Here is a 15,941-nt window from a genome sequence, read left to right on the forward strand (position 1 = left end):
GAGTTAACTCAGAATTCCTGTGTACCCAAAAGTATCATCCCTGAATTGCAGGAACACATAAATAGGAACTTCCCCAAAAATGTAGGAGTATAATCCTTGACACATTCTTTAAACAAGGAATTTCCCGAACCTTAAGTTTTCTGTCTAAGTCCATTTATATTTTAAATTATTTTCCCCAGGTTCTTAGACTATTTTCAATATTTTCCCAGAAGAAGTAGGAAAACACTATAAGTTAGGAATTGTGAAATATACCTCAGAAGCTTCCTTTGAATAATTTTTAGTGCAATCTCTGCTATTGACTGTGAACAAGACAGAAAATGATAAAAATATAAATCCTCTTCTCACTTCTAGTAATTTTCTCTCTGAAAAATATGATGATGCTACACCAATTAGATTAGATCCCTTTCCCTTTATATTGAAAGGGAAAGTAAGAAAATATGGCTACGTTTTCTCCAAGGCTGGAAATACAACTGAAAGATGAGGAAAGTATTTCTGTGAGTCATTTCAATGACCAAGATAAAGCCTTTATATAGGAAGCCTATTTTCCATTGGACTGAATATCACAATCTGAGATATTTTGGCTGACCTGTACTTACTGACACAATCTTGCAAGTAATTGCCTAAAACTGTCTTGCAAGCAGTTAGTGTATTTCCTTGCTAAGCATCTTTACTTTAGTAACTGGTTACCGGAAAACAGGAGCTTTTTTGACCTCCCCAACTTTTGCTGAGAATTGTAAGGCTATTTCTATATCATCCCTGCCAACAGCTTATAATGCATAGGCACAGAAACCTATGTATGTGGCCATTCTGCCATACTATCAAAGACTTACCTGGTGCCTCTGGAAGTACACATTTTTGCCCAAAGAGTTGTGGAGTTACAGGGATATTGCTTTTCAACATCAGAAGTGAATCAATCATTTTGGATGCTCTCAGCTACCCACGAAAATAGTGGTAACTTGGTCTTTTTTAGATGAGTGAAGATGTATACTTGAGAAAATATCTTAAAAATATAGATCACCAGCCTGAATTTTCTCAGAAATCATCAAGTCAGTTCATGTCTTCATCAAGGGAAAATAAAAAGGTTAAAAACTTTAAAAATTATAATTATTTCACAATTCCTGTATCACTGGCTGCCCGGCACTCACTGTAGCTCTGTGTTCACACTGTAGCTCTGTGTGAACAGTTTTGAAAAGATGGAAATAGAAAACCCTACCTTATGTAAGTCACAGGACTTCTAAAAGGAAGCAGAGTGGGAGATTTATTGGGGTACTATTATAAAAGAGGCTGTTTGTGTTTTATTTGTTAGGAAAACAGTTTTACATTGGTTTTCTCATTAGATACACCATTATCTCACTTGAAATTACAGGAAAGAAAGGATTGGTCCTATGAACTGGGAATGATTGATCCTGAAATATGGTTTGTGCTTTCTTTTCTGGAAAATGATACTCTATATCTGCTTCTATAACAATTTTTGTATCATTCCAGTTGAGTCACTTTCAGCATTTTCTGGATGCTTTAATCACGTACTTTGATGGTACATGCCTTACCTCTTATCTCTAGCCTGACAGATAAAGATGCTGAGCAGTCAGCATTGCATTTGAGGTCAATAGCTCCCCCATCACCTTAGTGCTGTGTCATGAGAGGTAAATTGAAAAAAAAATGGATCGTTGTGTCTCAAGCACTCAAGAAAAGTAGATGCTTTTGACCTTAATGTCTATCTATGAACCTTTTAACCTACACCCATAAAATAGGAACAATACCCTGTATATGCTACGGAGATTTTGGCAAACCAATTCACTAGTATTTATGAAGCAGAAAATTGGAATAAGTGCTCGAGAAAAGCCTTGGTTGAAACTAGTGTCTGTCTTTGAAATAGACTACATAGCTTACAATGAACTAGTCGCATACATCCATAACATTTCAGGCAAAATACTAAAAAGTTATTTCAAGTTCTTTCATGCTACCTTCTGCCAACCAAATCAGTCGTGCAGAGAAAATGTTTATGTGCTTCAGTAGTTGAAGATCGTATCACGTAGGGATGAGGTTGGCAAAGTTCTTTAAGTTCATATGTAGAGAATATGACTTTGTAGATTGCAAAGTCATATTCTCTGGGCACTATTCAGTATAGATGTGTTCTCAAGAACTCAAAACTGCACAGAAAGAAGATCACAGGAACCGTGAAAGTAATGAAAGAAAAATACTGCCTTGAAGTGAAATCTATGAATATTTTGCAGAGTACTTTCCTCTTCCGTGATTACGAAACACTTATAAACATGCACACAACTGCCACAACTCAGAAAAGCCATAAATAAAAAGCCACAAGTACTGGTACCAGTACTGACAGAATTGTAATAAAGTAGCATTTTCTTCTCTGGAGCACAGAAAATAAATGGTTTTAAAGAACAATAACAGGCATTCCAGCAGCAATGCAGTTACTTGATAAAATCCTGATCTGCTGTAAAATTACCCAAAATGGTAGAATAAAGGGTTGATTTTGACCAATCTGAAATTTCTTTTAGCAGTAGTAAAGCACAAAGGACAACTTTTCTAACCCGTCTGAGAGCAGACGGGTTAGAAAAACCACAGTAGATTGTTTAATACCTTCACTACTTTTGTTAAGTGGTTTCTTTGACCTGAGCAGTAAGACTTACCAAAAGACATCCACTCTGTTCTTCTGAAGTCCTAGCTCTACATACTCCCACTACTGGTAACTAGATAACATCCCCTCATGCACAAAGAAAGGTAACCTAAAAAAGGTAAACCTTGATTAAAAAGGGGCTAAGCATGGCTGTGCCAACACAAATTTCTAGATTTACTCTATCCTCCACAGTAAATAAACACTTAATCCTATAAAGTATTTAATCCCTAAAATACATCACCAATTCCTGGTTACATCAGATGCTAATGCACCACTGCTTCTGTTAAACCATAATCTGTCAGACATCAAGATGTATCAGCCCTTGAAAATATCAGACGTAAAAGTTTACAAAATTACAAAAGAGATGAGACTGAAAGTCAAAGTGAGTTATCTCGTCCAACGTCCCTGCTCAAGCAAGGTCATCCCAGAGCACATTGCACAAGATTGTTTCCAGATGGCTCTTGACTGTCTCCAAGAAGGAAAACTCTGGAACCTCTCTGGGCAATCAGTTCCAGTGGTCTGTCACTGTGCAGTAAAGAAGTTCCTTGTCACGTTCAGGTGGAACTTCTTGTGCATCAGCCTCTTGCGCTGTTGCTTGGCACCTCCAAGCAGAGCCTGGATCCACTGACACCCTCCCATGGGATACTTGTATGTATTAATGAGGTGCTCCTCTTAAGACTGAACAGACTCAGCTTCCTCAGCCTTTCCTTGTAAGACAGATAGTCTCTCTAGTCCCTAATTGTCTTGGCAGAGAATATTTGCTGCAGTTTAAAATCAGCTGGTTTGTTTCATTTCATATTAAAGCCCAATTAAGCATGACTCCCAAGTTACTTACTTCTACATTATGTTCTTCAAAAATATCAGCTGCTGGACAACATGGAATCTTTCAGACCAGAAATAAATACCTTGCCAAGCATATACAGAAGAGAGTGAAAAAATATTTTTCATAAAAGTGTTTTCCCCGTTTATTTGATTTCTTGGTATATTTAATAAAATTATTCCTTTCAAAGCATTATATTTTTATATAACCTATACATTTAGCTTTACTCATTCATATTGAATAAAAAATAATCTCCCTTTGCATGTACAAAGCAAACAATGGTAATAATTTAGATTAACAAAATTCTGAATATGAAAAACTACAATTAGAAAGCAAAAGATCAATCTGTGTAAAAAAGTTTGAGTTTCCCTTTAAAGAATAAAAATTTATATGCATTGACACCCATGAATCTTTCCTATGAAGTCTTTACTTTAAATGGAATTTACAATATTTTTAGGCTAACATTTTTTTGTTAGAAACTTAATTTCATTACTTTCCATAGATTGATGAAGCAGAATGAAAGACCCATCCACAGCAATTCCTACAACAATTTCTTATAAAATGTTTTGAAATAATAGGAGATTCCTACCGGGTCTTCTGTTTTGTGGTTATTCAGCAAATCAGATAGGAAATCATCGTGAAGACTTTCTCTCCGAATCAATGTAAATTCACGTAGAAAAACTGCTCCTTGATTTTGGTCTCCCAAAACCTAGAAGGAAAACACGGTATTAGGAAATGCAAAATTTTAATTCTTTCATAGAAATGATCCTAATATCCAGAAAAATATGACTGGAAGATTCAAAAAGCCAGTTAATGGTCATCTGTCTTCCACTACTACACTTGTTCTAAACAGACAGCCTTGTCATTAATAAGAATACTGACATGCTTTTAAAGAGTGTCTTTACAGTTATAAATAATTTCCATTTACATGAAATTCTGTTGTGGAAGAAGTTTCTATAACAATATTTACATCTATGGTTTGTAAGACAGTAATGTTTAAAAAATCTTTTGTTAAATGAGTAAATATTTAAATTATTTTTACTTTACAAAACAGAGCATGTTTGTCCAGCCTTTTGATGGCTCTATCATAAGAAGATAGAGCTTAAAACTTAGAAGGGACAGAAAAAAATTATTTATAAGTACTTTGACTAGCAAACTCCAAAATGCACATGCATTGAAAATAATTTAAACTAACTTGTATCTATTCTTTTTAGAAATATATATATACATATAAGCTACTGAGAAAGAGGTTGTTTCATCAGTGGTTGAATGAAGCAATTACCATCAAAATGTCCTAGGTACAATCACAACATTTTTATAGATTTTAGAAATACATAATGAAACTAAATCCACATTCTTCAAGCTCTCACATTCATTTTTTCTTTGGTTGTTGAAGCCAACAAGAAGCCTTCTGTAAGTCTAGGGCAATTACAATAGGCTGACCAGAAGAAGATTATCTAATTAATTTGCAGAGGGAAATGGGAATTTCTGTGATGTTGGGTAATGGTAAGAATTGAATCCCTAAATCCAAACCATATGCACCTGAACATAATAGATGTTTTCTTTGATATAAAATTCTTGCTTCTAGTAGTGAGATAGAGAGCACCTAGGTCTTAAGGTTGCTTTGAGATCCTCTGGTGTAATTTTTTTTTTTAAGAACACAAGAAGAAAAAGAACATCACATAAAAGGAATAGTTCTACAGGAGTAGGGTTTTAAAATTTATAGTTAGCTTCCCATCTTGTGGATAACATTGAGAGATACAACCACTGATTTTATTTTTATATTATTGAGTCATAACAATGAAGAATCCTCAGGGGTGTCTGAGGAAGAAACATGCATATATCCCAAAGAAAAAGAAGCTCTGTTACAGACGTATTCTTTTTCGACAAATCATTATCTTACAAATAAAAATGTTCTTGGAATAGGTCATACTTCATAAAAATGTTTCACCTCAAGATTGGCAAAAACTGTTCAAAGAATTAAAGTGATTTCAAGAAAGGAAATCTGTTCTTTTATTTTACTTTGAAATAATAGCACCTACTTGTGATTTTAAACACTTGCGATCAGCAAATCTAATGATAAAAATTATAAAATTATAGAATTAAGTTAGAAAATATAAATAAAATCACCTAGTCCAACTTTTAATCCAGCACTGCCAAGTCCACCATTAAATCAAATCCCTAAGTGCCTCTTCCAGATGTCTTCAGTACGTCCAGGGATGGTGACTCAAAAATGTCCCTGGGCAGCTGGTTCCAATGCTTCTCAACTTTTTCTGTGATGAATTTTTCCTAATATCTAATCTAAACCTTCCCTGGCAAAATTCAAGGCCATTTCCTCTTATCCTATTGCTTGTTACCTGGAGAAGAGGTAAGACAGAAACTCCTTTTCTCCAGGCTAATTACCCTCAGCTACCCCAACACTTTCCTCGTGAGACTCATGCTTCATACCCCTCACCATCTCCACTGCCTGTCTCTGGATACACTCCAGTATCTCAATGTCCCTCCTATCACAAAGGACCCAAAACTGAACACAGGATTGGAGGTGTGGCTTCACAAGTGCCAAGTGCAGGAGGACAATCCCTGCCCTGCTCCTGCTGGCCACACTTGCTGGTACAGGCCAGGATGCCATTGGCCTTCTTGGCCCCCTGGGCACAGCTGGCTCATGTCCAGCCACTGTCACCAGGTCCTTTACCTAGTGGGCAGCTTTCCAGCCACTCTGCCCCCAGCCTGTGGTGCTGCTTGGGGTTGCTGTGATCCAAATGCAGGACGTGGCACCAGGTCTCATTGAACATCATACCACTGACCTTTTCCCATCAATCCAGCCTGTCCAGATTACTAATCTGGTATTAATTAATTATCAATTAATTAATTATTATTTTATTAATTAATAATCAATTAATTATTTATTATTAATTCATCTGGTATTAATTAATTAATACCTGTCCAGGTATTATTAATTTTAGAAGTCAAATTACAATGTAAAGAGACACTTTATCACAAATGATTCACCTTCCTATTTTGCTTATTTTGTTCCTATAAAAATATACCCATATTCTGAAAATTCTTTTCCTTATAAGAGCAATCAGCTTGCTGTTATTAAAACTCCAATCTGTTTTTCAAAATAAATGAAATCTGTTGCTAAAGAATGTATATACATTAATAAATTTTTATTAGCAATAAATCATTCCTAATCCTTAAAACTTAAGTGTCTACCATATCAACATTAATGCTCTGACTACTTATAATTACATAGGTGGGAAATAGGCACTATTCCAAAGGAAGGGATAGAGATAAGCAGTCAAAAGAAAAAAGACATTGGGATCCTGAAGATGAAGGAAAAGATGAGAAATAAAAGACCCAGAAGTGCAGTAATGAAAGAATGAAAGTAAAGAAAGAAAGGAAAGAATATTTTTCTTTTAATTTATCAAATATGAATGGTAAAGTTCTGAAAAAATATGAATGGTAAAGTCTTGAAAAAATGAAAAGGACTGAAAGTATGTGGTCATCTAAAGAAGGTTATTCTTTGCCTGATTCATGTAATATGCTTTCCTCCTTTGAGTAGTAGCTCACTCTGTGTTACCTTTAACTTATCATCTGATACAATATACTTCAAGTAGAGTATCTTCATCCTTACTGAGAGAGCTGGATTCAAAGATCTATTCGTTAAAGATCATCCATTAATAATGAATGTCAGTAAATTGGAATAATGTCCTGAAGGACCGTTTTTCCTTTTTCAAGTTTTCCTTGAAGTCCTGATTACATATGCATCACCATTTCATTCTTTCAGGAAATCCATTTTCATCATAACACAGCCATCATATTTCTCATCTATCTTCATTCAGTTTATGATCAGACAAGCTTAAGAAATATCTCCAAAAATACCCCAAAGCAGCCTTTTTTAAGCAGCGAGGAAATCATGCAGAGGAACAGTGGTCTGGCAGAAATCTGACCTTTATCAGCAGCAGTCATAAGCATCAATAAGTGACTTTTCATGAATTTGCAAACAAAATTGTAAATGAGGTTTCACTAGTGCACATGAAAATCAAAGGCATATAACTGAAGTTTCTCAGCATGAGGAAGATATCTGGGCATTCAGTTGTTCAACCAGCTTTGCAAAGGAGCCTTCAATGAAATTGATATGAGATAAAATTCCAGCAAATACCTAAGCAATAATGTTTTTCTTATTTTCAGTTTCTATCTTTCTTAAATCAATGCAAAACATAAATTGCTCCATTAGATCCAGTGGTGTGAGTCCATATGGAGGAAATTTTTGAGGAAACAGGCTGACAAATACATAATTAGAAAATAAAAGATCCAACACAAAACAGCAGATGAAAGGATGCATCCCAGCCAACACAATCTAAGTTTTCTTGCACTTTATTACTGTCCCACTGTGGAACTAGCTCCATTAATTTTGCTGTGACCCACAATAAAGTAAGCTATTGGTAATTATTGTTAGCAAGGTGTAATACTAATATTTTGCTGAATTCACAAGGCACAAGACTAACAACACAGGCTTGGAATATGATGTAAATAACCATAATACCTTGGATATCACCTTTCTCAGCACAGATGAGGAGTTTCCAAGTACTTCACTCAGAAAGCAGAAATATCAAATGTGGCCTCAATACTTATAATTAACCATTTAAGTACATTCCACGAATAGTTTCAAGGTGACAGTTGCTTTGTTAAAGCTTTTTGTATTTTGTATTTTCAAAGTCTAAAGCACACAGAAAATTATGTTTTGACTAACATCAAAACTAGTGACAAAAAACCCCTGTTTATTAAAAATACTTCTGATAAAATTATTTAAAAAAACAGATTGTTTCAGTTTTCTTTTTTTTTACAAAGAGGCCTACAGTGTTTTGACAATGAAAAGAGGACTATTTTGCTAGCTATTACTGTGAATCTCTTGATTTTCTTGACAGAAACAACCTGAAACAGGAAACATGAAAAAATTCAGGATATTAAATATCAAAAAGGGTAGCAGTGACATTAATAGTGAGGGATGAGGAATGCAGGCTTTTAACAAGCCAAGTACATTGCCTTTTTTTAGATTAAAATGCACTCCAAACACCATAACAACTTGTGCATGTATTTCAATTCTGAATTACTCTCCATAAAACCTAACAACAACGTTCCACTTTACTGCCCACACTTCCAAGAGAAAGAGTGCTGCATTTTTACATGGGTGACAAGGGCTTTACTGCATCCTTCAGCCCTGCCAATCATGCAAGAAGGAAAGGCATCCCAGAAGAATTAAAGGTGTGTATAAGCAGCTGCGAGCTGTCAAATAAACTTGATTCCTACCGCTGTTGCCTCAAGAAATTGTTTAACAAAATCTCATAGGGATTTCTGAAATAAGAAACTATTACCGTTGGCTTTAATTTGCCACAGTTTTATACTGCAATGGTGATCCGAATTTTCTTTTTCATTATTCTCCAAATGAAAAGAGAGTAGGTAGAGGGGGGGACAAGTCCAATACCAAATTCAGAAGCAATTATAGTCTGTCTCTAAATCTAAATAGTGAAAGCTGTTTGTTTTTACCAAAGTCCATGTAAGAATTTAAAATATGCAGAAACATTACTGCCCAATTCTGCCACTGGTAATCATTCTGAACACTTTTCATTTCTCCATGGAGAGCCAGAAAGCTATGCACAATTTAAAATCTATTTTGCATGTCATCTTCTGGGAATTTCTTGCTTATGAGAACACTGTGTTTTTAAGATAAATATATCCTAAAAGAGAAACTACCCTATTTAATTAAGGACATAATTCTCCAAGTGCTATGTTTCCTCATTATATTTTCAGAAATGTTGAAAATTTTCCCAATGAATTTTCCAAGTCCCCATAGGGAAATATGCAGATTCAGGTGAACAGAGAGACTGTCAATGAATTTGTAAAAATATTTAAAAATTTTAAGTGTTTGCTGTCATGCAGTCAACCCTTGCTTTAAACCAAAGACTAGAAGAATACATATGAGAGATAAGGTAGAATCCAAACTAAAAATTTAATATTTAGACAGAACTAGCAACAGCTGAATCTTAAATTTTTATTTCTCTTTCATCATTTCTGTCTCGCAGATTGGACCCTAGAGCTGTGAAAAATGACTGTTCTCCCCATGGAAAATCCTGTCCCTTCCACAAAATCTAGGGGTTTTATTATTAGTTCAGTGAAATGGTTTTATTGCCAAAGCAACAACAAGGGAAAAAACAATATATCTTTGATTTTTCTTTCATTTTTATGAAGTTAGACAATATGATATGTTTCATTTCTAAGCCACCGTTGTAAAGTTAAAGAAAATTGAGGGTTTTTTAAATAAATCATCCAGATGTGATGGCATTAAACTCCCAGTGCCTAATGTCCTGTGACATTCCCAGTGCATAGTCCTGTGACAAATGTGCTCATGTGAGTATAGTTAGTTTTTATATGAGCCTCTCCATTACAGGTATGCTGGAAAGTCACTCTCCATTACTGGTATGCTGGAGTGCTGTCAATACACAGAAAATATTTATTACAATGTGGAAAGGCAGAAGAAAACTCAGGTGATTGTACACACAACTCTCATGCAGTCAACAGCGAATAGAGAGGACATAAGGAAGTAGTCAGATTCTCAGCAGATTAACTGGGGTCTGTTCTTCACCTTCAATTCTTTGTTACCCTTGGCAAAGATTCAGCACCTCTGCTTGAGGTGTAGAAGACTGTCCCACGCCTAAGCTAACTGTTGTCAGCATATTTTTTCTGTCTTTTCTGTAAGTAAAGTCTGAAGGGAAGTTCACTTTTTTCATGCAGAATTTTTTTTCTGTAAGGTAACCTTTAGAGGTTAGTTTCACAGCTTTTCTTTTCGTGGATAGATAATAGCTTGTTCTTGCTTTACAACCCTTAGATTTTATGGTTTTGAGTCTCAGCTTGCTGCCTTTCAAATGGAAGAAAGGGTTGTCTAGATTTATGAATGAAATAAATTCTAAGCCAACATTCTTAACTACTGCAATATCTTCTTCTGATAGCTCAAAATAGAATTGCATGTCATGAGCAGGAAAAGTTATATAAGAGAAACAAAGAAACAAAAAGTCTTCACCCCCATGGAAAAGAAACTTTTCCTGAGACCGGATTATCAAAAATACTGCTTTCTGATTCCAATCTTTCCAAACAGTGATAATATTATAGTTTCTGAATTAACAGCCAGGGCCTTATGAAGTTGGCTACTGTTTGTAGTGGGTTTGAAGGTTTAGAATTTTTAAAGAGAGAAGGATATTCTTGTTTGGCTTCTCTGAAGGTACTCACATGGTGCCTTAAAATATGAACACAAATAGCAATGTATTTCCCAAGGGATTCTTTTATTCAACAGTGAAATGTTCCCACCAGAAATCTTTTTTGCTGTTCTTGAAATATATTTAATCTTTTTTCTTTCTTCCTTGTCTTTCCAGAGAACGAATTCATTATTATCTTAATGGTAATATCTTGACTTCTTTTAAAGCTCTGTGAAGGAAATGTGAATTTGTGCTAATTATTTTCAGTTCTTAAGCAACCACAATAGCAGAGTCTGGTTAATGTTTTCATTGAAGGAATTATTTAAGCTCCATTTCAGTCTCTCATTATAAATGAACAAAAGAAATAAAAAGTGATTTGCACTCAAGAATTACAGCTTGAAGTGTCCCTCAGACAAAGGCACCAGCTACCAACATCTTGGACAGACATTAGCAATGATGGGGATAAATTTGTAAAGCATGCACACGCCTACACTTGACCCACAGTCTACCAACAAGAGAGAAAGCCAATATGGCCCCATTAAATGGAGAGGCAAAAATGCAGAAGGAGCAAAAACACAGCAATTATCCTGCTGCCAAGCAACCACAGGAAAAGAAAAAAAAAAAAAAAAGAGAGGGGAAAGTGGAGAAAGAACAAGAGAAAAAACAAGTAAAGAAAACAAAAAAGCAGACTGGGGGATAAAAAGGTGAGGTCCAATAGAAACAAAAAACCCAAAGCTATAGAATTCCTTTAAAATCCTGCTGATTAGAACCTTCTTTCTGGGAGTAGTTAACACAAAATGCATCAAGGTTAAAAAGCTTCATGAACTAGAGCTGAAATTATACTTCAGAATTACCTAGTTTCTAATTTACTAGATAAACAGGGCATATTTAGATGGGTATGGCTTCTTATCTCCATGAAAATTATTTTAAAAAAACCAAACAAATTTCTACTGTGCTTTGAGCAAGACTGTCCAAGGCCTAAACAGATTTACTTTCTAAAATAAGCCAAATAAATACTGTTGTTCAAAATACTAGAAATCAGACACATGAATTTCTATGATATGAAATTAAACAATGATAACAAATTAAACAATTAAACAAAACCAAAATATAAGCTCTGAAGACTTCATTTTCTGCTGTTTCTTTTGCTACCTTGCTTGGTTGACCATGAACAAGTATGCTTAAATGTAATTATTTAGAAGCTGCATCAGTTTTTAAATGGCCAAAATTAGTATGGGCCATGCAAGAATATGGAGCAAGTAACAGATTTAGAAATCATTCTATAAGCTTCAGTATGTTCATTTAACAATGTACTTTGCCACTGATCTGCAATAGTTTCCTAAGGGCCAGAATAGACCAAAAACAATGTCAAATTGCATGAACAAATAATTATCTGAGATTAGCAAGACCAGTCATTCCCAAATGTCATCTAATCAGCAGTAACGAATTTCAAATTATTATTTCCATGAAAGTAAGCATAAAATAAGACTTACCACGGTTTTTCAACATACATCACAATTAGCTGTACTTAAATTATCACCATATATTTATTGTGTTATTTTTGAGCATTTTAGAAAAAAATTATGGTAATGCAACTTTCCCAAAGTGAGAAGATAAGAAATTACAAATATGCATTCAGGAAAATAATGGAATTGATAATCTAATTTAATATAAAACCTGAATAATTTGAAGAAGTAATTCTTTTTCTTCCTCTTTAAATCCCATTGCTCAGAAGGTATTTTTTATTTCATCTATGGAACCCCCTCAGCTTCCTTGAATTTTCTGTTTTGGAAGAAGAAACTGGAAAGTTCTTCAGAACCACGTCATCAAACCTCCTGGGAACTCTGAGCATTGAATATTTTCCTTATTAAAATAAAACTTTTAAATTATAATCTTCACATTTTCTTCAGTATTTGAATTTTGGGCTTTTGTGACCCTGGACTGATAAGCATCACTTTTAAACAAAGGAATTGAACTACTCATTTGGCTTCTTTTTAATGTTAAATGTTTTTATGTTAGAGACTATGGAGCTCTGTAGAAAATTCACTAAGCTGACATTATAGACATTGTCTTAAATCCTACTGACATGGAGTTCAACTACTTACAATGGAAGGCCTTGGATATATTTTTTTTTATCTCAATAATTTTATTGCAAAAAAAAGGAATTTAATGTAATTCTTCAGGTGGGATTATTGATGAAAAGAATAGTTTGTTTATTACTGTCTTGTCATATGGTTGTGCCTCTGACCACCTCTACTTTATTAAGAATTTGAATTTCAGGAGTTATCTACCAGATTGCTAGGCCATTACCTATACAGTATTTTCTGCTAATCAAATCTTACAGTATTCACAGCAATACTGTAGATATTTCAAATAGCTAACACAGCAGAAGAAAACAGTAGAAATGCTATCTTTATAACTTGCCATTCATTCAGATAGGTTTCAGTGATTTCATGTCTTTACAACAAAGCACCACATACTCCATTTATTCCAGACGAGTATGCTTTTTCGTGGCTGGGTAGCCAAACAACCACTGTTTCCATCCAATTGTTTCCAATTACTGGTTTTGCTCATACTTCATCACCAGATTCATAAGCTTTTGTGACGGATTGCAAAATACTGAAATAGAAGCCATGATTTTCTTCTGCCTGTGAGATACGACGTCTTCCAGTAGGAAAATTATGAGAATAAGTAGCTCCATGGCATGAGATTTTTTTGTATGTCTTTTAACTGTGATTGTTATTTTATTAGAAGACCTGATTAATAGATTCTGAGGAATCTTTTTCTTCAAATTGTGTTTTAGTTTAAAAATACTCTTCATGAAATTTGTGATGCTTTCTACCAGCAGTAAGACAGGTTTTAATAACATTAGAGTCCTTTTCGTTCTGAATAGTTTGTGAATATAGGAGAGTTTATAGGATTGGAGGTTTCTTTCTTTTATATCTTTATATTTAAGATATGAATATTTCATGCGTTATCAATGAAGTCAGTTGGGTTAGACTTTTGCAAACAGAATTTCTCTCAGTACTTTACATGCTAAATAAGCATCTGAATAATTCTGGAGGAGACAATAGCAGGGCTGGGCATTTGAAAAAAAATAGCAAGTAACAGACCAGATATCTAGCTGTAGTATATTAGCACAATTTCATTTCAACTATTGATTTTTACCAGCTGAACAAGTACACCTGCTTAACAAAAAGCATTTTGGAAAAACACAGCAAGATTTTCCAATTTTTTATTCAGTGTTCCTACATACATTTTTTGGGCTGCACCTCTGAGAAGGTTACTCTGTTTCTAATTTACTTTTAAAGATATTGAGGCCTTTTTATCTGTGTGCAGTGGCCATTGACACAGCAGCTGCCCAACACTACAAGATGGTGCATCCAGCCAGCTGACAGCTTCCTCACACTGTTTCCAGCTCATACTTAACTGTAATGCCTTTTACTTGACTGTAGTGCCTTTTCCAAGCACAACCAATGCCCTCTTCACTCCTTGTGTTACAGGGTGTCTCCCTATATGTGCATAAAACACAGCACCCCTTTTCACTGTGCTGTTTTCATGCAGTCAATAATGAAGCAATTTCCTAGAACATGAATCATATGCTTTTGTGACAGGCTTACTTGAAACTTGTTTTGTGTTAGATGCTGTTCTTAATCTCACCAAGTGATTTTTCAGCATTTTCAGAGTTTCATAGAACTGAAGGCCAGAGGCCACATTCATTATCAGGCTATATGTTTCAGATAAAATTCTTGCATTAAGCCATCAGTGTTCTCCACATTACTCATAAATAACTTTTGGAAAAAGAAAATACATATTTTAGAAGAAGCACCCCATCTCAAAATGCATTTTATCACTTGATTAGGGAGCATGAAGTAACTAGTGTAAGTTTATTAGAGTAATTACACTGGAATTTCTCCAAAAATAATTTTCAGTCCTCTTTATCATATCTTTCTGTTTAAAACACTTAAATTAGTGGAGTTAAGGCCAGCTTAGCTTAAAAAGCAATTGTATAATTGCATATACAAGTGAAAGAAGTACCAGCAAATCGTAACACCCAGCAGCTGCTAGAAGACAACTACCTGTATTTAAGGCTGAGACATAGACAGAGACAGAACACAGCAACCAAGAGAATCTGCACAGAGGGAGACAGAGCAGACAACCAAGCACACTCTCAGTATGCTCCAAAATGCCTGCCACGATGCTGCTCTGAGGGCCTGCTTGACTTCAAGGAATCTGAATTTGAGTCTCAGCATGATGTTACTGGAAATGGTACGCCATCAAGATAAAACAGGAAAATTTGTGTCTGTCCAGGGTTTGTTTTGTATCCTACAGATAAAGGACCTCGAAATAGTAATACAAAAACAAAAAGAGCAAAACAGTAATATAATAAAAAAAAATCTCCAATCTAATATAAAAAAAATGTTAAAGTGTAAAAAAAATCAGAACATTGAGCAGATAAAATTTGGAGGGATTAATCTTTAAATTTTACAGTTACATTAACTAAACAAGGAAACAGAAACTAGAATGGCCTTTTTCAGAAACAAATTTTTATAAATGCTATAATCTTTGAGGAATGCAATGATTAACGAAAATCAGGATCTTCATCGTGAAGGTATGGAAGACTGCATCACTACCTGGAAGTGAATTTTTAAATTTTTGTTTTAAACAGGAAGAATGTGATCTGTTGTCAGATGGAGTAAATTTTTTTCCAAGTTTGCTTATTTACACTCAGTTTAGACCCCTCAAAAATAGCTATCAAAGCCCAAATGTTGTAGATGCATATCAACATTCAGTGCCAGTTTGTAGTAGAATATATCACACATAACTAACAGTATACAAGGCATGACATTTCTTCCTGTTCAGAAGACCAGATGCAGGCCATTGTAAGGATAGAGGGAAAGACTCTCTCCCTCAGATCTCCAATAGAGTGCACTCAGTCACAGCATATTCGAAGAAAGGAAAATGACATGCCATTTTGACATGTGAAACAATCACCATGATAAAAAGAACAAAAATATCTCTGAATGTCACATGCTTTACACCACCAGATTTAATCACACAAAAGAATCATGATTCTGGAAGACAGTTTTGGTCCTTAAGAAGCAATATAAGAATATCTTTTTTGCTAAAAAAAAAGGAATAAATCATTTAAAATTAAATTCAGAGTCTGTTGGTATCATGTATCACCTGCCCTGATACCTTCAGCAGCAAAGCAAACAGTCTCACATCTTAA

General features: G+C 34.7%; 1 protein-coding gene across 1 annotated transcript in view; it reads right to left on the reverse strand.

The window, feature by feature from the left end:
* Positions 1 to 4,834, reverse strand: part of ADAMTSL1 (ADAMTS like 1) — a 312,537-nt gene extending 307,703 nt beyond the window's left edge. Inside the window, exons 1-2 of the mRNA XM_054289501.1 lie at positions 4,829 to 4,834; positions 4,048 to 4,167 (exon numbers count right to left, since the gene is read on the reverse strand). Of these exons, the coding sequence (XP_054145476.1) occupies positions 4,048 to 4,167; positions 4,829 to 4,834 (126 nt within the window). The remainder of the gene's footprint in view (positions 1 to 4,047; positions 4,168 to 4,828) is intronic.
* Positions 4,835 to 15,941: the final 11,107 nt, after the last annotated feature.

The sequence above is a fragment of the Melozone crissalis genome, unplaced genomic scaffold (genome assembly GCF_028551555.1).
Source record: "Melozone crissalis strain CALT ecotype California unplaced genomic scaffold, PUWL_Pcris_2 ptg000005l_1, whole genome shotgun sequence".
NCBI classification, from domain to species: domain Eukaryota; kingdom Metazoa; phylum Chordata; class Aves; order Passeriformes; family Passerellidae; genus Melozone; species Melozone crissalis.